At 41.2% G+C, this 26,146-nt stretch overlaps 1 protein-coding gene across 10 annotated transcripts in view; it reads left to right on the top strand.

The window, feature by feature from the left end:
• The window catches only part of myo18ab (myosin XVIIIA b), a 138,339-nt gene that overhangs the window by 96,736 nt on the left and 15,457 nt on the right, over window positions 1-26,146 (top strand). For all 10 annotated transcript variants that reach the window (XM_079166144.1, XM_079166143.1, XM_079166136.1 and 7 more), the window contains 14 exons: window positions 880-1,007; window positions 1,855-2,009; window positions 2,606-2,729; window positions 5,086-5,193; window positions 6,318-6,410; window positions 8,481-8,591; window positions 10,330-10,434; window positions 11,621-11,767; window positions 12,998-13,111; window positions 19,880-19,996; window positions 21,568-21,651; window positions 23,461-23,598; window positions 25,489-25,674; window positions 25,812-25,951. In XM_079166144.1, the coding sequence (XP_079022270.1) occupies window positions 880-1,007; window positions 1,855-2,009; window positions 2,606-2,729; window positions 5,086-5,193; window positions 6,318-6,410; window positions 8,481-8,591; window positions 10,330-10,434; window positions 11,621-11,767; window positions 12,998-13,111; window positions 19,880-19,996; window positions 21,568-21,651; window positions 23,461-23,598; window positions 25,489-25,674; window positions 25,812-25,951 (1,750 nt within the window). The remainder of the gene's footprint in view (window positions 1-879; window positions 1,008-1,854; window positions 2,010-2,605; window positions 2,730-5,085; window positions 5,194-6,317; window positions 6,411-8,480; window positions 8,592-10,329; window positions 10,435-11,620; window positions 11,768-12,997; window positions 13,112-19,879; window positions 19,997-21,567; window positions 21,652-23,460; window positions 23,599-25,488; window positions 25,675-25,811; window positions 25,952-26,146) is intronic.

Here is a 26,146-nt window from a genome sequence, read left to right as displayed (position 1 = left end):
ATAAATTGCTTGTGGTCAACTTCAGTTGAGCTTCATGCTTTGATCAAATCTGTTTTGTTAAGTAGAGTTTTCAGGATGCACTTAGCACATCTATAAAACTAATTCATATTGTCCTTTTATAGACTTTGGTGGAGGCAGCAAAGGACTCCACCCATGAATGTGCTCATACATCATATAACACTAAATGTGGTTGATTAGTCCATCACTTAAAAGCGAAGCATCTGAACCACGATACAGATGTTCAAGGTCCCCCAGAGAATGAATAATGGCCCCTTCACCACTTCCTACTCCCCTACTTCCAGCTCCTTTACTCGGACCACTCCCATCTCCAAACTCATCTCTAGACTTCATTTTGATCTCAACCACACGCGTGCAAAGTTTTGTGACCAAATCTTGTACGGTTGCAACATTATCGTGGTGATAAAAACTGGTGGTGACAGACTGACAGACCTCCTGGTAGAGTACACTAACCTCTCTGTGGTACTCCTGACACAGCCAGTGTCTCCAGAAGATCACTGTTAATGTTCTCAGTTCAATTCATCCTGATCTAACCACTCAGTTCTCAAACAGAGAAATGCAGATTTGTCAGGTTTAGGACATCATGAGCCATAATCCTTGAGCTCTCCCATCTCTCTGGCTTTGCAAAGACTCAGCTGCCTTTAACTGTTTTCATTGAGACTTCCACAACATGGAACCTTTTTAACCCTTGGCCATTTAAAACGACCTGGACAATCCAGATAGGGTGAATCCCCATTTCAAACTACTGTTTTTTGTGACAAATGTTTCCTTCATGAAAAATGTTCATAGTATTGTATGGGAGGTCTATAAGCATATTGAGATCCAACAAGGTGAAGCTGACTGAACATGCTGGTGTGACAGGAGGAGAGTGGAGGCTGAAGTATGAACGAGCCATCAGGGAGATTGAATTCACCAAGAAGAGGCTGCAGCAGGAGTCTGATGACAAGCTGGAGGTGGAGCAGCAGAACAAACGGCAGCTGGAGAGGAGGGTGAGTGTACATCACACCATTGTGTCCATCATGTACTGTAGAATTCCAATTAGAAGTCATTAATCATTTGTTATCTATGGTATGATATAGAACTGTACCAAATTAGACCTCCAAGCTTCCTGTTTTATTGCAACACAAATATTTACAATTAATACAATTACAAATGGAAGCCCACATCAATTCCAAAGTCTCAGACGGACAATTCAAGATTAAATGAACTGCTAATAAGACTACTCAGATCAATTCTGTTATGTGGTGATTAATGAGGGTACAAAGGAACCACGTTGTGAAAAAGAAGAAATCACAATCAGAACTTCAATGTAAATGTTGAAATGTTGTGTTGCTTTGTACCTGCAGACTAGGATACTTCAGTTTAAGAGAGTAAAACAAGTTTATAGTGATTAGTGAGCTTTGAGGTTTCAGTTCCTGCTCAGCTTCTTCCATCTCATCTCAGTCGTATTGTGTGTAAGAAGCAGTCGTGTCTCTCAGCAGCAGACAGCTCAACTCCTCAGCCAATGCAACCACTGCTGTCTGCACTGTGGACATGTGGGAGAATGTTTCCTTTGTTGGTTTTGGTGAACTGATCCGTTTACACAGAAGTAAAGTTTAGGTTGAATGCTGACTTAGTTAGTTGCAACATGTGATCCTGTAAATTAAATGATGACTAAAATGACACTTATACAGCTGTTGGATTATGAATCCAGTGTACAGATTATATTTCTGGCTCTCAAGTCGTTGCATTGCATGGCGTTTATTTCTGTGCAATTTTCAGCAACAGGCTTTGCAACATGTTGGAAAGTGTTCTTTTCCACGTCTGACTACTTGCATGTGTCGCTGATGTGTGCAGATCAGCGACATGCAGGCCGATAACGAGGAGTCCCAGAGAAACATCCAGCAGCTGAAGAAGAAAACCCAGCGACTGACAGCTGAACTGCAGGACACCAAACTTCACCTGGAGGGCCAGCAGAGCCGCAACCACGACCTGGAGAAGAAGCAGAGGAAGTCAGTACACACACACACACACACACACACACAGTCATGTATGAGCAGGTGTCTGTAGCTACACATGACTTCACACAGCTGCATTACCTCCTCCTGCCGTGTTCCCACACACTGTGGAGTTTCCAGTTGCTGTGGTAACAATAATAACTGTATAGAAAAACTGAATTGTGTTCCAGATTGTTTATAGCATCGTGCTGTGCAGAGAGAACAGTCAAGTCTCCAGCTCATTTGTACAGCTGCTAACCTGTGTGTGTGTGTGTGTGTGTGTGTGTGTGTGTGTGTGTGTGTGTGTGTGTGTGTGTGTGTGTGTGTGTGTGTGTGTGTGTGTGTGTGAGTGTGAGTGTGAGGCTGGCTACTATCAAGGGACATGCTCTGTAGCGGTATGTTTGTTGCTGAATGTGCATGATGTCATTAAAACATGTAGGATCGTCTTTGTGACCAGCTCAGCACTTTTTAAGTGATTAGAGTTTTTTATGAACTTTTACACTGAGTTTTTTCTTGCTTGCTGAGTTTTTGCTTCTCAAACGTGCTCAAAGCAGCAGCAGTAGTTGTGCTCTATGGATGTGTTAATCGGAGGAGTGTGTTGTGGCGTGCAGGTTCGACAGTGAGCTGAGTGGAGCCCAGGAGGAGGTGCAGAGGGAGAGGAGTCTGAGGGAGAAACTGGCCCGAGAGAAAGATGTGCTGGCTGGAGACGCCTTCAGCCTCCGACAGCAGCTGGAGGTGGGTGTCACACGTTTGTCTGGTTATGCAGATCTGCTTTGGCAATGACCGGATTTTCTTTGAATTTAATTCTATTCAGTTTATTTTCATGCCCAATGGTGACAAAGTTAAACAAAAAGTTACAAAATAATAATCTGATAATAATATCCTTATGCTTATGGAAGCATTATGTAACACCCTAGAGCTAAATGGGTTTGTAGATGAAATGACTTTCCAGTCACTGTTCTGAAGCGACTTTGAATTATAATGTTATTCTTGGATGTTGGTGCTCATCACGTAATGTTCCACAACTAGTTAGAAAAGAAGTATTAAAAAAAGAAAATAGTCCCAACCCAATGTGCACTCTTTACTTTACTGGACCGTTTCAACATATCATGTTTATATCATATCAAGCTTTTTGTTACTCTCCTTCATTACAGACACTCAAGAGTTTTCACTACACTGAGCAGAGTCTAAACACATTCATCTTCACTGTGTAGAGAGGAAACATGTATTTACTGCACTATATCATAAACAGGGAGTGATTTGAACACAGCAATGGTCTTCGTCAGCAGATGAAGGTTGCTCACTTGTCCTGGACATGGATTTGTTGACCTGCAGGCTCAGTAGCTTTTAGGAGCTCTGATTTTAGTACACTCCATCCGCTGATAAAGACCCAATAGATTATCAACAAAAATAAAATACATTTACAACAATATAAAACAAGGAAAAGCAGCAAATCCTCACATTTGTGAAGACATGTTTATTGGATTTGTGCTTAATAAGAAAAAAATACATGATTAATTATCAAATAGTTTATTAAAGGTTTTTGTAAAAAACTAAATCTGTGAACTGACGAATCAATTCATCAACTGATCTTTGCAACACTGATATCATTTCTTATCATTGAAAGAACCGCTAACCCCTAAAATGTCTCCCGTAGCTGTGACTATGGTGTGATAGAGTCTGAATTGTAAGCTGCTAAATGACTGTAATGTAATGTAATCATAAAGTGAACTTGATATTGGCATGTATTAGTTCAAAACCTTTCTATCAACTAAACATACCAGATCCAGCAGCATGCAGATTAAAACCTGTATCTGCAGACTGCTGAACGTTATGAAATCTTTTAAAATAAAAGTTCTCTTAACTTTAAAGTTACAGTGAGGAACTTTTAACTGGTTCTGAAACAGTCTGTTTATTCCTGATGCCTCTGGATGACCTACATAAGTAAACGAGAGCATCAGAGAGAAGATGGTCTATTTCTATTAAGTTATTCTGAATGCTTGTCATCGTCTACCGGGTCGGATTCTGGTGAAATCAGATGAAATCATGCAGGTTCACCAGAAACTCCTTCAGCTCAGACTCCAGCGGGAGTATCTGTCCAGCCCAACACCGTTTGACAGGTCACACCCAAAATACCCAACCTAAAGTCACTGTAGTAGCTTTAAAGCAATACATGTGAACTAACTTATCATTATTGAAGACACTGGTACAAAGGTGGACAGTATTTGGATGGCATCGTTTACTGTTCCTGTTAGTGAGCTTTCACAGATCAGTCGGTCTGTCTGTGCTAAAGATGAAGCACTTGATGTGTGACTTTTCACACCGTACACACAATACAGGTTCACTGGTCCAAAGAATGATCAATCCATCTATCAGAGGGAGCAAACTTTATTATAAGATTATAACAGATGATGTGCAAAAATGATGAATTGACATATGTTAAAATCAACAACATACCAATAGGACATTGAAAAGCTCTAGGGGTTGTTAAGTTGAATGGAAACATGATATGACCCAAGGCTGTAGCTGTTTGCAATGATGATTAACTTTATTTTCACTTCATTCAGATGTGCTTTTGACCAGCCTGTGTTTATAGATATATTATAGATACTGTATATAGATATATATTAAGTGAACTATTTAAACAGGTAAGTTAGGATCATCTGCATGCCTTGTGGAATATTGTACACACATCCTTTTGTAATTTAACGTTTTTTATTTGGCCTGTGGAAACACATGGATCTTTATTAAATCTATGATACAGGTCTGAAGGTTTGCATTGCGCCCGTCCACACAGCATTAGTTGTAATTATTACGTTTTGAAAGTGTGTGTGTGTGTGTGTGTGTGTGTGTGTGTGTGTGTGTGTGTGTGTGTGTGTGTGTGTGTGTGTGTGTGTGTGTGTGTGTGTGTGTGTGTGTGTGTGTGTGTGTGTGTGTGTGTGTGTGTGTGTGCATATCGAAGCTACCTGCTGAGCTGAGTTAGTAATTGCTCAGCGTTCCCTCATCACATGTATGTGATGGTCCATTGTCCACACTGTAAGTCCCCGACCGTCCCCTCTCTCTGTTCTAACTGTAACCTTCTGTCCTTCAGGACAAGGACCTGGAGGTGTGTGCAGTCAACCTGAAGCTGGACCAGCTGGAGGCCGAGCTGCAGGACCTCAACTCCCAGGAATCCAAGGATGAAGCATCGCTGTCCAAGGTCTTCTTTCTTTATCTTTTATTATTCCTCTGGTGTGTTATTCAGAATCAGAAACCGTTTATTGCCAATGTATGTTGCACATACAAGGAATTTGTCATGGCGGGTGGTGCATAACATTAAACAATCAATACAGTGCAAGAAATAGAAACATATTCAAATTTACAATAGAATATAAAAGAATATCAAATAAAGTGCACAACAAACAGATAACAGTACTATAAACAAGTATGATGAAGTGTAATGTAAAGTGTCAAGTGTGTTTAAATGAAGAAACAGGGAAGGGATGCAGGGGAGTGACCGGTAGGAAATTGTCCTGGGGATGTCAGAGTCAGTGGGGGTCCCGGGCTTTGTTGATGAGCCCGACTGTCGATGGGAAGAAACTGTTCCTGTGGTGTGAGGTATTGGTCCTGATGGACCGCAGCCTCCTGCCAGATGGAAGGGGCACTGACAGTTTATGTCTAGGGTCAGAGGGGTCGGCTACAATCCTTCTTGCTCGCTTCAGGGTCCTTGAAGCAAACAGGTCTTGGAGGGACGGCAGATTGCAGCCAATCACCCTCTCAGCAGAGTGAATGATGCGCTGCAGTCTGTCCTTGTCCTTGGCTGTGGCTGCAGCGTACCAGACTGTGATGGAGGAGCAGAGGATGGACTCAATGATGGCTGTGTAGAAGTGCACCATCATTGTCTTTGGCAGGTTGAATTTCTTCAGCTGCCTCAGGAAGTACATCCTCTGCTGAGCCTTCTTGGTGATGGAGCTGATGTTCAGCTCCCACTTGAAGTCGTGGGTTATGATGGAGCCCAGGAAGCGGAAGGACTCCACAGCGTCGACGGGGGAGTCACACAGGGTGATAGGGGCAGGTGGGGTTACGTTCTTCCTGAAATCCACAACCAGAGGGGGGGAGGGGGGCGATGGGATGGGTGATACAAAGGCATGAGCCCCTGCTGAGCTGTGTGAGGGGGAGGATGTCTCAGTCAAGACATCCAGTCTTTTATTCACAATATAAAATGAAATAGTTTTCTGCTTAGTCAAGTGAATAAGCTCTATTTCATCATAATATGCATATTATGTACTATGCTTTATGTATTTTATATATATATTTTTTTTTTCATTGTATTGTATTATTCAGGTGAGGAAGCAACTTCGGGACATGGAGGCCAAGCTGAAGGATCAGGAGGAGGAGCTGGACGAGCAGGCCGGCACCATCCAGATGTTGGAGCAGGTACAGACAGAGCACAGGAAAATATTCAGCAAAGGTTAAAACTGCGCTCCTTCATGTTTGACCACAACAATAAGTCGAGAGACCCCAAGCAGTAACAAAGTAAATTGCCTATTCACGCAGCAGACGTATTGGTTTTCTTTTGGACTGGTGTTTGTGTCCACCCGATGAATGCGAGTCCAATATTCACTGTCCTTTCAGCTCCGCTTTGGTCTCCACCAGCCTCTAAGACGAATATCTGTCTCTTTAGCTGCTCAATGCTCCACTATGTTTAGCAGCTAGTCTCTGACTGTGTCAGCCTGCTGTTTGCTGCTGAGCAGGTAGAGTACAGTGGCTTTAACAGAATGGGTTTGTTAGAAGCTGCTGCAGTGAGACTGAGCCGTGTAGGAAATGTGCTGCGAAAGCCAGAAGAGGCTGAATAGCTCCGTAGAACTGACGGCACCTGCAGAGTTGGTGATAATTCTCTGTGGTTTGTCCACTAAGAGCAACGACCTTTACTTTACACAGCAGTCATTTCATACAATGGTATTATAAAAAACATTGAATATTGCAGCTGTAAAGGAAGGGTTTACCCCAAAATGATGACATGCTCATTATGTACTTGTCAGGTTTAACACCATCCACATGGCCTCCTTTTGATACCAAGCTCACACCCAGCAAGCAGGGTTTTCTCTGAGTGACACACAAACACTTAGAGAATGTCCTGTTAGTGTTGGGAATTCCACTTTGTGCTGGGTGGGATGTGAGTGTGTTATGAACATTTTACTTGTACTTGTTTACTTGGGTTCAAGTTTGACTGAAGTATTGCAGCCCTGTCTCCGTTTGGAAAGGAGTTAACTGAGAGGGCGACGTTGGTCTAAGTAAATGCTAACAAAATGCAGGATTGTATCCTTTACAAATCCTATAAACCACAGAAAGCAGGGAGAAGTTAGGCTGTTCTAGAACATAATCTGATAATAGTTCCAATAACACATATACAGGCCCTGTCCAATATTTGAAAATAATTTGGGAAATATGCTTTATTATCTTTCTACCTTCTTAACTCTAGCCCTATTTTTAGGTCTCTGCTCGAAAATTGCATACCCATACTAAAAAGAGTGTATTTCTGCAACTACAAGTTCTATTTTAATAATGTTTATGTTATAATAAAGGTAACACTTGTGAGATTTGTTCAGATGTGTAAATATCAGTGTATATGTTACTGGTTAAGAGTAAATGAAGACTCCGATAAAATCCGATACGCCGAAAGTCAAATCCCAACCCCAAGGTCAAATTCCACCCCTGTCTTCACGGAAACAGATTTATGAAAAACAGAACAGATTTTGAGAAGGAATAGCCGGGAATTTATCCGTTCTCTACACGAAAACGACGATGAGGTGAGGTGCGTTCTGATAATTATCGATAAAGCGGTTTGTGGTTCTGGTGCTTGTTGGCCGATAGCTCTGTAATGGTTTCACGGAGAGAAATATTGAAGATATCTCTAAAATCTGTGTTGAATTCTCTTGCTTTCTGAGCTTTTAGCTTTGGCTTGGTAGCTTTGTCCGGAGTGCGTAGCCGGTGGACTCAGGGCGAAAAATACGTGATATTGTGGTAATTATTTTAGCTGCTTGTTTTAGTTGTGTAGAATTGTGTTTGGAGTGTGTAAAAATGGCTTCCATGATCTTGTAGCCCAGACCTTTTTCTTTAACTGGGTATATAACTGGGTATATAACATGTCAATTTAACAATTATTCATTTAACAAACAGTCAGGAGCCTCAGTAGCGTGTGGAAGAACCATACACAGCCACAACAGCCTGGCTCCTCCTCCTTATGCTGGTCACCAGGTCAGGACTGCTGGCAGAGAATGGAATGGCCTGCCAGCAGTCCTGACCTCAACCCACTTATATCACTACCGGATGGTTAAGAGAAGTGAGTGAGGAGTCAGCAGGAAGTCAATGGCTTGAGAACAACAACATGCACTGTGGACGCATGCACGTCTATGAATTATATATGGGAATAAGGTTGAATATCAGCTAAGGCTTCCTTTAAGCCAGGGGAGAGCAGAGTGTACAACGTCTGTGTTTATCTTTCAGGCCAAGCTTCGTCTGGAGATGGAGATGGAGCGTCTACGTCACACTCACTCCAAGGACATTGAGAGCAAAGACGATGAGGTGGAGGAGATCAGACAGTCCTGCAGCAAGAAGGTAAGGACGTGCTCATGCACACATTTTAATGTGTGACTTAAGTTTGCAATCACTTTAGCTGTTTGTTGTACAATCATGATTGAATGTGAGGGAGAGACAGGTGTAACGTGTGCTATAGGGAGCACAAAGGTAAAGACTAGCCACAGACGGTGATAGAGAGAAACACTGAGGACAGATACTAAGACAAATAGGACACTTTGTGACAACAGCAAAGAATACTGCAGTTAATGAAATGCTGAATATAAAGTCACTTTACAGGAGCTCTCTGTTCAGCACCACCTTACCAACCATGTTACCTTGCTGGTCCTCAATGTCTTCTGCTAGAATTAATATTTCTTCTGAATTTTAATGGTTCACAAATAGGTCCAGATTAGTGCCAAATGACTGAAGCATCTAATCAAATACTTATGAAAGAGACAGGGTAAGAACTTAGCAGAGGCCTTGGTATCCTGACTTTTAGTTTCTAGTATGGGTCAACCTCCAAAAACCCTGCAGTAATGTATCTGTTCTAGTTTTAAGAACAACCAAGAACTCTTTTATTTAGTCATGATGTCTTTGTTGGACTGACATTGTTTGCTATCCTCACATATAAATTGCAGTCAAGTTTAGCTCCATTGCTTTCCAGACATGTGCAACATGTTTATGTCTTAGTTAGCTGGAGTTCATACCAATTTTCTGAACCTGGTGGTTCCCATAAACACCCTACAAGTAGCTGGGGCCTATATTAACTCAACGATTGAGGGGCCTTTATTTGAAATAGGCTTTTATTAGTGACAGGTCAGTATTTCTAATCCTCCCCACTTTAGAATCAGACACATCCCCTGATTTCTGATCGGCTCCTGTTCCTGACTCATTCTTGAGTCACATTTTTGTACATGTCAGCATAATGGCTCCCATTGGGGGCTCAACTGCCATGTGATATCAGTCGGGTGGATGTAGAGGAGGGCTGTGTGTTGTATGCGTGTGGGTGGCTGAGTGAGTGAGTGGTAGGTTTGCTGTTGGAATCTGGGTGCCCATGCATAATTAGCTTGTTCCACATTGTCTCCACACTGCGTCTTCCAGTGACATGTCCATAGTGATGATGCGTTTGATGATGGATAGTACTTATTAACTGCTTGAAGGAAACTGACCAATAGTAATGTCTGTGTAAAAGGTGGACATTGTGTTATTCAACATAGAACCTTGGTCATTATGCATCCAAAGTATATGAACATACAAGCTACTGTAGACTGGACGGTGTTGGAACAGCCACTGTGGTGATAGGACACTGGTTTAGTCTTCTAAAGTGGGATAGATGTGTACTATAGTCCTTGCCCTACTATCTGTCCAGCTACACTCTCCTGAAGTATCTCCATTGATTTCCATTAAACGTGTTGCAGACATTCTTGGTCCCCAGAGGATGAATCCTACTGACTTTGGTGATCCCCTTGCTTTTCCTCCAGAGCCACCAGCACTTCAACGTTTTCAATTATCCCGTGAAATATCTCAAAATCTACTAGATGGATTCTCACAACATTTGGTACAGTCATTAGTACAATTCATCTTGTGAGGATAATGTTAGGGCCTTCTAGGGATGTAGATGTAATAGGTAATATTCTTAAGTAATATTTAAAAATCTATAATAAATGTTGATCAGTGTCAAAGCTCAACAGCCATATGTGCACTCCGTTCTGTACCCCTGTGTGATCAGACTGATCTATGAATGTACTCATTGTTGAGTGTTTTTTTGTGTGTCCAGCTGAAGCAAATGGAAGTCCAGCTTGAAGAAGAGTACGATGAGAAGCAGAAGGTGCTGAAAGAAAAGAGAGAGCTGGAGTCCAAGCTTCTGTCAGCACAGGACAAGGTACCTACACTCTATGATGTGATGGAGCCCAGTCCTGTTGGAGCTGGAGCACCATCTTGGATTAAACATGTAAAAAAACACCTTGGTGCCTTGGTGTGATTTCCTGCAGAATCCCTCTTCACTCCAGATTAATAGTTGTGAAATGGTAAACCGAGAGACATTCATCTTTCAACAGGACTTGATCTGTATCTGCTCATTTCTTCTGCATATTCACAGCACATTATATGCACATTGGGTATGCGCAGGGTTATATAGTACCAGAATGTTAGGAAGGTTATTAGTTGTAGAGCTAGAGCAGTACAGCTGTCGATGTGTGTGTGTGGGTGGAGATGTGGGTATTTCATATGATTGAAGTGAGTCATTTAAACTGACTCAATCAAATATTTATCCGACTTCGCCGACTGCAATTAGAGAGCCATCAGCATCGATGAAGTTCAGACTTTGAAAACCAGGAAACAGAGGAGGATCCTGCTGCAACCAAACCGGTCCAAATAAATTCATCTGTGATCACAGCGTATAGAGTATTAACCAATGTGTACACTTTCCCAGTGGAGTTTTCTTGTACTGACATTAGCCAACATGAAGGGGTATTAAGGGTTACGGTTAAAAACTCCAACAGACTTCTTTCCTGTTTTTTTGGGTGTACACGCTAATGAGAAAAGGTTACCCGACTCCCGACATCGTTTCTAGAGTTGCAACAATTTATTCATTAGTCAATGGACGGAGAATTTATTTAAATGTATTTATAATTAAATCATTTGTATTGTATATTTAATATTCAAACTATGCTTGAAAGTCAATGTTTGACCATGTGTCATTATTTTGTCAAACTATGATGTAAATAATTTCAAAATATGTAGATTTCCAGTCATATTCAAATAAATTCAGTCTTACTCTTATCCATCTGATCTTTAACAGAGACCTAATGTTAATTGTCAGTAATATTAAGTTAACAAAGCAGTAAGACAGACCTGTATTTTTAATAATGATTGTATGACAGAATCACACAATAATGGTTTTGCATCTATAAGCCGTACTCTGTCAGTAGATAACGTGTGTTGATTGAACTCAAATGTAAGTGTGATAAAATGTAGGAATGGAGCCTTTAAATGGTAACATGGAGTAGGTCCATGGCCAATCCTTGATGTATCAGTTGAGTCACCAAACCTAACTATCCGTTTCCCAGGGGAGAAGTGGTGACATGGAGACTGAAAAGCGTTTGAGGAAGGACCTGAAGAGAACCAAGGCCCTGCTGGCTGATGCCCAGATCATGTTGGACCACATAAAGAACAATGCGCCCAGCAAGAGGGAGATCGCTCAGCTCAAAAACCAGGTACCAACATCATAAACACTCAAGTGAAAGGCCTTTTCACGCCGGGGCATGTCAATATACTTTTTCCAAATGTTGTTTTTGTCAAAAGTAATTTCACACAGAATACAAATATTACACAGACGAGTACTATCCAATCAGAGTTGAGCGGGTCAGGACTTTGCCATCCTAGGAAGAAGATATAAGGATACTTACTAGAAAACTGCATATGCATGTTTATCCTTCAGAATAACCGTACTTTTAATATTTACTGCCATTTTCTTTGGAACATGGGCGATTTTTCGGAGCTTTCACAAAGCCAATAAAGGCATCAACCAACCAAGTTTTGCAAAATGTGTTTCGTTGCGCCTAGATCAATTCAGAGGCTCCGTATTCAGAACCAAGACGGCAAACTGTATTACGTCCCAGATCCACTCCTTCTATTCAGTCACACCTTTTACACGCGTATAATATTCACAGGCAGATATTTAGCAGTTTCCTGTCATTTTTTCGTCACACCCCTGGTATACAGGCCTTTATTCAGTACAGTAGTATGCAGCTCGCATTTCATTCACATATAACCGTGGATAGTTTACTGAATGGGTCTACCAGACACAGGCCTAGAGGCCCCGCTCCAGGTTCTCTCTTCAATTTTCTTGTTGGAAAGTCGATCAACTACACGAGACGCGAAGCTTCCTGTTGTGTCTCTTTCAGTCAGGGAGTCTTGCTCTCCTGTAGGAGGGGTGAGGGCCCGTTGTCTCATGATCCATTAATGAATGTAAATGCAAACTGACTACTGATACTACTACTGCTCTTTATTTCTTTTTAAGTTACAACTCACAAACAGTTTGTGTCCAAATAACAGTTCCATATGTAAACCACCGTACAACGGATTTGAAGTGATGCCCAAGACAGTCATTTATAAATGCATAACGTCATAGATACGTATGATTGTCTGAATTCTAGATAGTTTCCCAACCTCTCTGACTTTGACCTTCATAGCGAAGCAATGACCACACACAGTCGCAGGTTGCAGATGTCTCAGCTGTGACTAGTTTACCTGAGAGTTTTGCTTTTAGGCAACAATATTTTTCCCTTTTGTTTCTCTCCCTCGTGGGGCTTCATAGTTTGGAAACCTCTGGGAGTAAGAATTATTGTGGACCAGAATCAATTGATAGTATGTTTAAGTGACTGTTCACATGATTTACATTTTGTTACTGAACTAATACATTTCCATCCACTTGTTGTTTTCAGCTGGAGGAGTCTGAGTTCACCTGCGCGGCTGCAGTTAAAGCTCGCAAGTCCATGGAGGTGGAGATTGAAGATCTGCACGTTCAGATGGAGGACATCTCCAAAACCAAACAGGCGGTCAGTACAGCTCTCTGGATCCTCATCTCAGCCTTTAAAAGCACTTTCTTGCAGTAACACAACCACAGGTGGCATTTTGATCAAAGGCATGATTACCCGTACTGCAGCAAGTTGTTGTTAAATAGGAGGAAAAAGCTAAAGCTTGGAAATGATCATCAGTGGTGAGGACTTAGGTTGTGTTTTTGAGGCTTTTAGAAGGCTGCACCATCTGTGGTGGTAGCAGGACAGCAGTAGATCTGTCAAAGCCTTGCCTTTAGCCAGAGATGAGGGCTTAGAGCCCCCTGTTCTTCATTTTCTGCTTCTATATTTGCCTACAAAAACATACACTTAAGTTTGACTTCTTTTTTCTTTTCTTTGTATCTCAGCCTCTCCCAATCTTTTTTGACCTTTTTATATTTTTATTTCCTTTTTGCATGATTTTTCTCACTTTATGCCTTGTTCCCATGGCGATCTGGTTCTACTTCTCCCCCACATTCCTCCTCGTATTCATTTACCCTCAATCTTACTCTCTGTAATCTCTTTTTGCTTTCTCTCTTCATCGTTAAAGAGCAATTACTGAATGTTCCTGAAAGGTTTGATTGCATGTTTTAGGAAGGTGAATATTGGTAAAGATAATTGAGTTGACTCAGCTGCAGGTCAGCAGGAATGGATGGATAGAGGAGGCTGTTCCCTCAATTTCATTAGTTTGTCATGTTTTTCTTGTACCCTCTAACACAGGGGTGTCCAAACATTTTTCAAAGAGGGCCAGATTTGATAATGTGAAGATGCCCAAGGGCCAACAGTCCCTGCTGACATTATTTTAAACAATACAAGTTGCCTATACATACACTATTATTTAATAATTATATTTTCAATGACACAGCAGGGATCATTTTATTTTAAATATGATCTTTAAAATGTAGCATTCTGGTGTACTCTGAGAAGAAAATTAAGTGATAAGACATTTACTTTAAGCAAAAAACTAATTTATTATTCAGTTATTAATCAGTATTTCAGCTCTGGTTGAACAGCTGGATAGTTTTTTTCAATCTATTATTATTATTAACCTTTTATGTAGACAAAATCCATTGAGAACGAGGTCTCATTTTCAAAAGTTTGTCATTTAAAAACAAAGATAGCAAGAGTAGCGAGAACCATCGCCTGTACAAATAAAGTGATTAGTTTTCATTGAACCCCGTTACTGTATTAACTTCCACTGTTACTGTAAAGCTGTTAGAATTGTGGCCTATCTTCTATTTGCAAATAATATGCATTCAATCCAGTTCAATTATTTAAATTAGAATGAAGAGTAAAGTAATAGCTGTGATCTATACACACCTCTGCATTAGCAACCCGCTGAAATGAAGATACAGGCACCTTAACTCTCTCTATCATTACTTCAGGGCCCTGTTGGGACCGGAAGTACCCTGGCTGTGGTCATCACAGTGAACAGTGTCTGGGAGTGTGATGAGAGGGCACGTGAGCCCTTGTTACTGTAGTTCATCTCCTTGGAGCAGAGGCAGCATTTAGCATACCCTGCCTTATCAATATTTCTAAAACACTGCGACAGCAGGAAGCTGTACTCACGTCTGTTTAGAGTAGACCTCCACCTTTATCCAGGCCCAGCTCCTTCACATCTCAGCCCTGCATCAAGCTGCGCTACACAAACAGCGTCCTCTCCCTGAAGCTCTTTGACCTCATCATCTCATCAGTATCTGGGCCTCATCATCGTGGTCTTAAAAGTTATTGTCACCACGAAATCATCCTCATTCTACTTTGAGTTAAAAAAAACAACCTGCCAGCAGATCCGCCGGTGTTCCGGTTTAACGTTAACGAGTGACCGCGTGAACTGAACCGGGCATGTTTCATCGCGTTACGTTTTTTTTCCTCCTAAATCGCGATAATGACGAATGTTAACAAACAAAGTTCCGCATGCAGTGGACGTTATCCTTAACCGAGCAAGTCTGAACTGTAACGGAGGGAAAGACGGTGTAGACATCTTAACGCTGATTGGCCAAGACTCGACACATCAAAGATGTTTTATTGCGAAGATCACGTCATCACCTTTTTTCCTCGTCTCAATCCAATCTGAGAAATGCTGGCTGGCCAGATGACCCCCCCCCCTAAAGAGAAAACATCTACGGATCACGTGGATGATATATTTTCATTCAAAACGGCTAATTTCGCTGAAAAAGCAACAAGTTTGCAGGTATGCATTTGACTCGTGGGCCCGCGAAAAAGACCGCTGCTGTGTGGCCAAGTTATCTTGGATTTGCTTCGCTTTTCTAGCACGGTCGCTCTCTGATAGCTTGTTGAAGTATTAGCATGTTTTTTCTCGTAGTGTCTCTTTACATTATATCACTTAAACAAGGCAACAGTCTCATGACAAACTAGGCAGACACAGTTGTTTCGGTTTTCGGTGAAAAAATATGAAAGCGGCGGCCCTCGCTATCGACTTTCCTTATTTTACTTGCCGTAGCCATGACAGTTGAAGGGTCAGAGACAATTAAAAAAAGCCAGACAGTTACAGAGTGGTGCTGCCACCATGAGGTGAAAAGAGGAATTGCATGTTGAATTTGTATGATTTATTCATTCCGTTTTGACTGTGCTGGCGGGCCATAAATAATGCATTTTAAGAGAGAAGGCGCGGGCCGTATAAAATCTGACCTCGGGCAGTGATTGGCCCGCGGGCCGGACTTTGGACATGCCTGCTCTAACAGAAAGATGTAGCACATGAGGATGTGTATGTGCACATACTGAAAATGTTACTGTCAGCTCTTTTCTAAAAGTGTTTTTAAATGAACTGGGGAACAACTAACTGCTCTTAGAATGTCCTACATATGAGCAGCATTATGGAGTTTGCCACCAGAATACATTACTGTACATTCCATTACAGGCATTTAGCAGACGCTTTTATCCAAAGCAACTTACAATTCAGATTCTATCACATTTCTACACCGTAGGCACAGCTACGGGAGCAATGTTGGGGTTAAGTGTCTCGCTCAAGGAGACATCGACATGTGACTAGCGTAGCCGGGGCCGGGGATCGAATCGCCAATCCTCTGATTGAAGGACAGCCCTGCTCTCCACTTAGCCACAGTCGCCCGTAATTCTAGACCTTTTGGGGTTTTTAACTACAATTATAATCAATTGATGCATTTCATTTCAGAATGATATGGGCATTTAGTAGTGTAGTTGACATTTTAGTGCAAATGGTAAATGGACTTGCATTTGTATACGGCCCTTCTAGTCATCAGACCATTCAAAGTATTTGAATTCTACTAATTGTGTTTAGTAATTGAAACATTGTAATATCATTGTGCTATTGGCTGATCTGGAGCCAGGTATAAAACAGACATCTTTGACTCTGTAGAGAGGAGTATGAGAGAAGAATAGCAGTTACCCTTGAATTGCCTCTGCTTTAGTCCTTTTACAGCACTCTTACCAACCATAATCATAAGAAAAGTCTCCATGCTAGTGATCAGCGATTAGCATAGGCTAATTAAAAGGGTAACGGCAATCATGAACAGTAAAAACCATGAAGTCTGGCTACATGTTGAAATATAGTACATGTGGTGCTTTTTATGACCCTTAACTGTAGCATGAAAGCATGATGGAATTAGCAAGCTAGCTAGCTAACTAGCCAGCCACTTAGTGAGTGAAATTGAACAACTTAATGCTTCAACACACAGTGTGGGAAAACACACTGCTGTCACCAGATAATCAGTCCTGAACACGGATTCACCACATGTTGTAGTGTGCTGACTGCTGAACTTCAAGTCCACAGGAAGGAGAGAACGGGCCTGTGTGCTGTGATTGTTACGCTACAACGGTTACGGCAAATGAGCCGTCGATAGACGCGACTAGGCGTGACTTAAACTTAAGGCATACGTTAATGGAGTATAAGATACTAGTCTCCCACTTCCATCCAAATACAATTGCCACGCAGCTTATGGTCCTGCATTCTTTATTTTGAGGTTGTTTATTGAGGCAGCAGGTCTCAGCTATCATTTTGGTTTTGTATCAGGCTGTTTGGAGAAGTATTCCACGTAAATGCATCCTACGGTTTTCCTCAAAATGCATGATCCATTTAGTAGAAGGTGAAAAGGATAAGTTGAATGTGTAACCTGCTGTTTGTTTTGCAATGGTGTCTTTGAAGACGACCTCTGCAGCAAACACCCAGCCTGCTGGGGAAGTAAGCGGCTGCTACAATGACAGAAATGATTATTACATAAATGGAGGGTTTTTCAGCCACATCATGCATTGCAATTCAACGAAGATAAAAATCCTGCAAATAACATTTCTTTCAGATGGTTTGCCGTTTTTACCATACTCCCGGCGTTCTATTGCCGTAATTGCAGTGTTTTGAGAAAATTGTCTCGCATGTTTTCGGCAGCTTTATTTTTTCACAGAGAGCCACGGCAACCTGAGAGGAAAAAAAAGGAAATACAAAACAAAGAGCAGAGCAACGTAATTGGGCTGAGATTGCACTGACAGCCTATTGGTAAATGTGTTAAATGAAAGTTTGATGCTTTTGACTGTCACTTTTTTTCTAGCGTCCATCACAAAATGTTCCCCACGCTGCAGAGTATGAGCTGCTTTCAAAGCTTTTATTAGCGCTCAGTGAGGCCAACGGTGAATTTAAAAAGGGAAAGTGTGATATGTAAATGAATTTGCCCCAGATTCCACATGGATATTTTCAGTTACTGAAGTGCACCTTGATACGTCTCAGCAGTGGGTGGTTTTAATATAAATAGACAGGAAATAAATACATCTTAACCTCATAATCCAAATCCTTATTTTGAAGCTGTCTTTTGATTCTGTGATTTGAGTTCATTCTTCTTCCTTAATTAGATAGATGCTACAGTGTGAGCTCGACCTGTCCCCGACTCCTCAACTACTCGCTATGTGCAAATGGTTTCATTAGCCTTTTCACATCGTCACATTAGTCATCATTTATTAATCCATATCCCTGAACTAACAACTTCTCTCCCTCTTTTCTATATTATCCCAGTCACTATAGAAATAGGATTACTTCAGCACAGTCCCTGCCCTCAGCTGAAGGTACGAGGCCGTTGCTGCTAGCTTTTAGCCTCTCGTTGGATATCTTGGTTATGACTGGGGCCCTATATAACCCCCGTGGGGCCCTGTGAATAGAGGGGCGCTGTAGGAGCTAATAGAGCTCTGCTGTGCATAGAGTGGCACACACACTAAGTCAAAGCACAGCTCCAGACTATAACTCTGATTTATAACTATTTATGGAGATAGTGCAAGGGAAAGGTGTAGATTAACTTTATAAATGTATACAATGTGAACACCAGTGTGCCTAGAAAATATCCCTACAGGTTTAGAGAAAAATAATCTATATGCACTATATGCTTTTGAATTTATATAAATAATGATGATAATAATAATAATTGTACTATTACTCATGATAAATAATACATTTCTGCATATTCCAAAGGTTAAAAATGAATCACATATTTTCTATCCAAAAGGAATGTTGCACACTGTTTAATTTATAAATTAGTTCTAATTTAATTTCAAGCCAAGACATCTGTTGTGGTCCAGACGTAGTCACATGTCTTGAAGCCTTGAGTTTTGTATGTTGCCATTCTTGTATTTTGGAACCAGAAGTGAATACAAGAGGCTGGAGCTAAGTACAACTGAACAATGAATGAGACATTTAAAGGTGACCAAAACATTATAATTCATTTTCATGAAGTGAAAACACACTGTGAAAGGGTTAAATATTCAAGAGGAAAACACAGACAACTCCCAGACTGTGCAGCACAGGGATAGCAACCTGTCAATCACAAGGTAGCCCCGCCCTAAAGCATACCCTACCATGACAAACACAAATTTGAGTTATTCCCAGAAAATGTTCTCGTTTTAATGAGATATTTTCAACGATATTTAATTTTTTATTGATACATATCAAATGATTCCATTTTGACAATAAAAAGAAAAGTCTTGTTATAATCTCGTTTTGATCACAAAACCTTCTGCATCATCCATCTATCAGTTCATAAAGTGAAGTCTCGTTCCAACGTAAAAAGGTTAGATCAAGAATCTGAGCTCTTATTGTATTTGTGTCATGGTAGGCTGCTATTGTTCTGCTGCTATTCCACTGTTTTACTATTGTAGAGAGTGTAGAGAAATGGGATTCTTCAATAGGACTGGTATCAAATGCGCTATCTGTATCAGTGTTTGTGTTCAGTTATTCAGTAGATGTTGTGAGATCTTTGTCCTTACTTTTTATTAGGGATCCTTTTTGATGGTTACCCAGTCATTTTCCGAAAACGTGACGTTTGCACACAATAGCACATGCATGTTATTTGAGTGCTGCTGCCCAGTGGGTTTGCTAATACACAAAGACATGTACTTTATCAACTTTGACTTTTAACTGTACACACAGTGTCATGACTGTAAATCTGAGTTTATTCTGAGCTGTACATTTAGTGATTAGCAGCTCTTGTTTGCGGATCTGGAAGGTTGTGGTAAATGATATTGTTCTCTACTGAAAGCTTTTCTAACAGACGGTGCTTTGTGATGATGTCACATTTTATGCTACAATCATCTGTAGACTTTATCAAATAATAAATATTTGATTGATCGAGCAAAATGAATGAAGAGCTTGACCCTGTGTGAAGCACAGATCCTATTTGTGGGATGTCTTTTCTCTGTTTTTGGTTGGGGAACTAGCTGCCACTTCATGTCTAATTCGGTCTCACACAGCTGGGCTGATCTATTTACGAATCTCTTTCATTTCTTCTTGGTGTCCTTCAGCTGGAGGAGCAGCTGAGTCGTCTGCAGAGAGAGAAGAATGACCTGCAGTCCAGGATGGAGGAGGACCAAGAGGACCTGAACGAGCTGATGAAGAAGCACAAGGCTGCTGTGGCTCAGGTCCGCTGTTCTCCTCTTCATCTGTCATAGAATAACATTAGCACCTGGAAATTACATTAGCCTATTAATGCTTCTATTTCTTTAGGCAGCTTTATTATTTAAATAATGAACTAATCACATTTTAAAGTGGAACTATGAAAAGGAATATTTATTACAAATATCATTTTAAAAAGGCTTTTATCTTTTGTTTTTAGACTTTCTAATGTGTCTGTCTGTTATGTTCCATCTCACAATGAATTGGTTACTTACTTCTGCCTACATTTAAACTTCCAGCCATTTCATGACTTAATATAAAGACCTAAAAATGAAATGGAGTTCAACCCACAGAGCAGCCACAGGATTGGCCAATTAAAACTCATACACACAAGCAACGAAGCACCCTGTTTCAGCTTGAACACATTGAATTACATTTAAAACCAAGCTCAAGCAATACAACGTGCACAACGTTTTTGGAGACTGAAATCAATAGTATAATAACAAAATGATGATATCATTTACTGACTCAAAAAAAGGATTTAGGGTTAGAGTTAAGTTAGTCCTTTAATGCAAATTAAATAATCACTACATGGAGACTCACTCATAGAAAAACAGCACATCAATGTAGTTATACAAGATGTCACTCAACAGAGAACCTTTAAGTGATTCCCATAAACAACCAGTGCAGTATTGATCAGTTCTACAGCTGATACTGGATGTCAGCAATACAACTGAATCATCCATCATGAAACAGATGGAGGAAGTTGACTGGCTGGTGTATGATTTTTAATAAAAAGCAAAGATTTGCCCAACATATCAGAGAGCTGATACGTCAACATTGCCCCAACACACACACTCACACACACACACACACACACACACACACACACACACACACACACACACACACACACACACACACACAGGTTCCACAATGTCAAAAACCATCCCAAGTTGTTTTTAAAAAGCTCTAATCCCTGTATCAAGCTTTACATGGAATCGATTTAACGCCGTTCATCCCTGCCAATTGAGACATTTTTAAAAAGCGGTGGTGTTTGGCTAGCTCCCATTAGTATTAATGTAGCTGTACATGCAGATGAACAGCAAGGGGAAATGAAAGTGGAGTAAAAGTGCTTCCTTTCCATTGCTGATGGAATGATGAGTGATCTGCTTCCACCGGCTCCAAATGAATTCATCCTTCCTGTCTAAACTGAAGCGGCTGAATTCCCGGTGGGAGTGGCTGTAGCAGAGTGCTTCATCTACTGTGAAGAAGAGCTCAAATATTTCACACAGGTCACACTGAAATGAGATTCATTGATATGCTTTCACCAGACTAAAAGAATGCTTCCAGCTGATTTATTTGTCGATGTAATCACTGTGATGTCATTGTGTTTAACGGGCTATTTTTTATTGTTTGGAGTTTGATGGATTTAGATTTTGTTTTGGGGGATTTTAGCAGCATACTGTATAATTGATATACTTCTGATGATTTATTCATCCATCATATGGAATAAATGAAAAACATGTCTAATATCCACCTAATGTATCATGTTGCTTACTGTCTTTGCTTCTCTCGTGTGTTTTTGTGGTTTCAGTCGGCCCAGAACCTGGCTCAGATCAGTGACCTGCAAGCCCAGCTGGAGGAGGCCCTCAAGGAGAAGCAGGAGGTTCAGGAGAAGGTAGATGCTGGTTTCCTGCTCTCAAAATATCACTGATGTGACAAGGACATACAGTTAACATCTATATTCCATTTAAAATCACAGTTAAACAGGCAGAGAGAGATGTGACGGTGTGAAAACTATGTCAGCTTTAAAAAGTATTTGTCAGATCAGAGGAGGGGACCAGCAGGACGAGTGAACTGTAATCCAGCCCTGAAGTCACTTCACATACATGAAGGGCTCAGTAACCAATTAGAAAATAGCCTTTATCAGTTGATTCTATTAAAATGCAGCAGTGATCTCCCATCTTGCTTGGTCCCTTACCAACTAAACTGATGAGAAAAATACCAGGCTGTATCATAAAAGAGGGACATTTGACTGAAATTGATTTTCTTTTTTTAAAGCAAGTGGTGTGAGGTATTTGTGCTTTTTGGTGATGGGGGAACAACTGTAATGAGGGGCTTTAAGAAAGCAGCAGCATCATCAGTAACTTAACAGGACTGAGGCAGCAGGTCTCAGCTGGGCTCAGCTCTCCTCAGAGGAACTCCTGTGTGGGAGGAAGATGATGGAGAGCTACGTTTGATAAGTGGATTGAGTCCACATGCTGTCCACACAATTGAGATCTGAACTCAATGTGAGCCAGATCCAATCTCATAGCATACATACTTATCAGTTAATGCCTTCTAGCATGATCAGATGACCATTGTCTATGACTAGCTCTGGCTTTTAGATACTTTAATCCAAAGATTTACCTTTCAAAACCAGCATCCCGACTGAAACTGAAAGAGGTTCAAGAACAGGACCGCTTTATATTACGTGTCATTTTTGAGCTTGTTACTTTTCAACCTAGAAAGACAATCATTTGCTGGTTCCAGCTCCACAAATGTAAAGAGTTGCTACTTTTCTGCATTTTTATGATCGTACACTAACTATTTTGGGGTTTTGGTTTTGACTCAACCAGTCTAAGTTTGTTGATTGGCCTCTGGGAAATTCAGATGGGTGTTTTTCATGATTTATAGATTGGTAGATACTTATTTTTTTTGCCAAAAGAGCTTGTATTATAAATTGTCACCGTATGCCGGCCTTATGTTATGACACTTTGAGTCTCATAATGCAGGTCCTCTTTGCTGTACGGTCCAGAAAAGAATCACATGTACAAACTTCAAAGCATGAATGTGCAGCGCTGCATCGGACGCCTTCCTTTGCCTTTGCGCTGGTCTCTAACAAATACAACCCTTGATGTAATTGATGTGTCATTCAAGCAGGATTGGCACTGCAATATGTGACACAGATGGCCAACTTGGTGTCCCAACTCAGACAAGCAATAATGCTAAACATGCTAGTGCTGTCATCCTCGTAATGACTGCAGCTGCATGAATCTTTTTCTCCATCCGACACAGCTGTATCTGACAAGATACAAAGATTTGATTAGACCCCCCCCCCCCCCCCCCCTATTTAAAATTCATAATGCATCTAATGCTCTACTTTGTGCTTCTCTTGGTTCATAAACCAAATGCAGCAGGGGATGAGAGCGCAAGTTTAGTTGAACATTTTGCATCAATGATCAGTTTGTCATAAGCTCAAGTCACAAGTATCAACAGCTATTTTGAGTTTAGTGTTGTCTGCATAGCTATGAAAATTGATAGGTGCTTACAAATGATGACAGTGGTAACATGTAAAGACTGAAGATTAGTGCACACAGGAAGGAGCCTTCCTGCACTCTCCATGGAATGTCTCCGCTTTGCATTCAGACAATAAAAGCTCTGTTTTTATTCTGGTGTCATAAGTATAGTGACTTAAATATGTGTATTGTGTGTGTTTGTGTCTTAGATACAAGCCCTCCAGAGCCAGCTGGAGTTCCAGGAGCAGTCCATGGTGGAGAAATCCCTCGTCAGCCGGCAGGAGGCCAAGATCCGCGAGCTGGAGACCAAGCTAGAGTTTGAGAAGACCCAGGTCAAACGCCTGGAGGTGAGAGCTTCAGACAGGTGGAGGAGTGCTGGTGTTAGAAGGCAGCTGGTAGAGGGAGCTGCAGCATGTGGAAAACATGCGAAGAGGTGGGAGGGTGAGGTTAGAGAAAGGTCATGATAACATGAACCCAATGTCAGCACACGTACTGCATCTCCAGAACACTTCAGACTCCTGCCAGTTAGACCTTCCCCGCTTTACTTTGTCCTCTAGCATTTGTTATGTGTCATTTTCAAATTATTTTCTGACTTTGCCTGAGACAAAAAGCACAAGTGAAGGCTAAAGGTTACCATCTGCACGCTCCCAGGGAGAAATTGAAATCCTCTCTCGCCCACTGATAAAATGACCCAGTGCTCAATTCTGCAGGTTCACTTTAGTAATTACTAGCTGTGCAATGTGCTCACCTCCAGGCACTCCCTCTGCTCCTTGCCCTCCAAAGTCAAAATAACAATATTTATTTATTACATGTGATTTTTCTAGCCTGTGGTGAAGTGTACAGAGTTAGGAAAATACACAGATGCTTCCTTTTGCTTGGCTTTTTATGGCTTTTCACCAGCAATAAAAGCTGCAGTGGGTGAATATTTCAGGTTGCCTGAGTAGTATTACTCATCAAAGCTGGAGGTAGCAGAACTCAATCAATACAGATGTGAGGAGGAACAGTACTACACCCACTCAGTATGTGAAATATGGAAGGGCTGGTGGCTAATGCAGGAGCTAACTCACTGATGAAGTATGCTGCTGGCGTTGATACAGACTGGCTGCAGATTGAAAGACTTATATAGGAGTCACCTGTTAAAACACTGCTGAACACAAACATATGTGATGAAAGCCTGCTGCACCATTCCAATGCATTATTAATACAAATAAGCTCATCAATTGTTAACATTGTTTTCTGCCTGGGTTCTGTGGAGATGAAGTGTTGGGACTCCATTATTTCAGGAATGTATTAAGTATTTGTTGTGCTTTATTCTCATCTGCTACAGCAGCTTTGGTAAGTTGGTGTGCCATATCAGCAACGGTTATTATGCCTCAGTACTGAAGTTTGAACAAGGGATTGGTCGTTGCCGATCTTTGAGGGCCAAAATAATGGATAAGGATACTGTAAATATTTAATGTTTAGCCATACTAGCAGCAGGTTTATACAATCGTAACCAGTTTATTGCCAAGTACGTTTGCACATACAAGGAACTTTACAACAATAAACAAACAAATTAGGAGTACGCAGTGGCGGCTGGTCAATAGAGGGAGCTAGGGCGCCGCCACAACAAATGAAATAATAATAATAATTAATAATAAACTATACAAATTGTCAATATTTGTGTTTTTGAAATATGGAATCACCCAGTAATAAATGTAAAATGTGATATCTGCGCAAAATCGATGCTTTTCCTGCTCGTCCTCTCCGCCTGTCTGCACGTCTCAGTGGAGCTGGGGCGCTGGAGAATCTGCCCACAGGAGGCGGGTCTATGAAGCAGTTTAGCCAATTGCTGATTAAAGGTATAAATGTGTGACATACAATTTAGCCAATCAGCGTCCTCGAATAGATGCAGCTGCACTTTCTCATCCGGACTAGTCTCTACAGGCGAGCGCCAGCGTCTGATAGCACCTGATCTCTCTGATGTAATCTATGAAGATGATGTGTTGTGGACCAGCAAAAGTTGAGCCAGGTTGATATTTTATGCTGGGCCCCTCTGTGTTGGCGCCCTGACTCTGCTGACAGACTGATCTCATTCAAATAAATGAGGGGAACACACTTTTTTTAACGCATATGTATGTATGTATGTATATATGTATATATATATATATATATATATATATATATATATATATATATTGTATTATATTATATGGTCTGACCTTGTTGTGGAACCATCTCTCTTTATTGCTGCTCAGACCCTTGTAGCTCGTCTTAAGGAGAACTTGGAGAAGCTGACAGAGGAACGGGACCAACGCAGCAGCAGCGAGAATCGAGAGAAGGAGCAGAACAAACGTCAGCAGAGACAGATCCGTGACGTCAAAGAGGAGATGGGTGAACTGGCCAAAAAGGAAGCCGAGGCCAGCCGCAAAAAACACGAGCTGGTAAGGTCACAATGACACAAGTCACTAACAATTATCAATGAGCAAGCAGCACAGTTATTTAAGGAGAGCCTGCATAGAATCCATCAACAAAAAGTCAATCTTTGGTCCTGCTCTGCGGACTCTTGTCTCTTTAACAGGAAATGGACATTGAGAGCTTAGAGGCTGCTAATCAGAGCCTGCAAGCAGACCTCAAGCTGGCCTTCAAAAGGATCGGTGACCTCCAGGCAGCCATCGAGGACGAGATGGAGAGTGACGACAATGAAGACCTGATCAACAGGTACAAACATGAGCACGTGAGGATGGTTCTGCTGTCAGCGGAGTGAAAATCAGCAGGATGTCCCTCTGAACATAATTGGAAAACATTAATATCATAGTTCCACAAAGTCATTTTCTTGAGCTTTCAGGCCACTTCTCAACGTCTTCATCAGCAGGTCAATGACAACTCACCATCATACCAACTCACCGCAGAATT

The sequence above is a fragment of the Pholis gunnellus genome (assembly GCF_910591455.1).
Source record: "Pholis gunnellus genome assembly, chromosome: 9".
NCBI classification, from domain to species: domain Eukaryota; kingdom Metazoa; phylum Chordata; class Actinopteri; order Perciformes; family Pholidae; genus Pholis; species Pholis gunnellus.
This window is presented reverse-complemented; position numbering and strand designations above follow the sequence as displayed.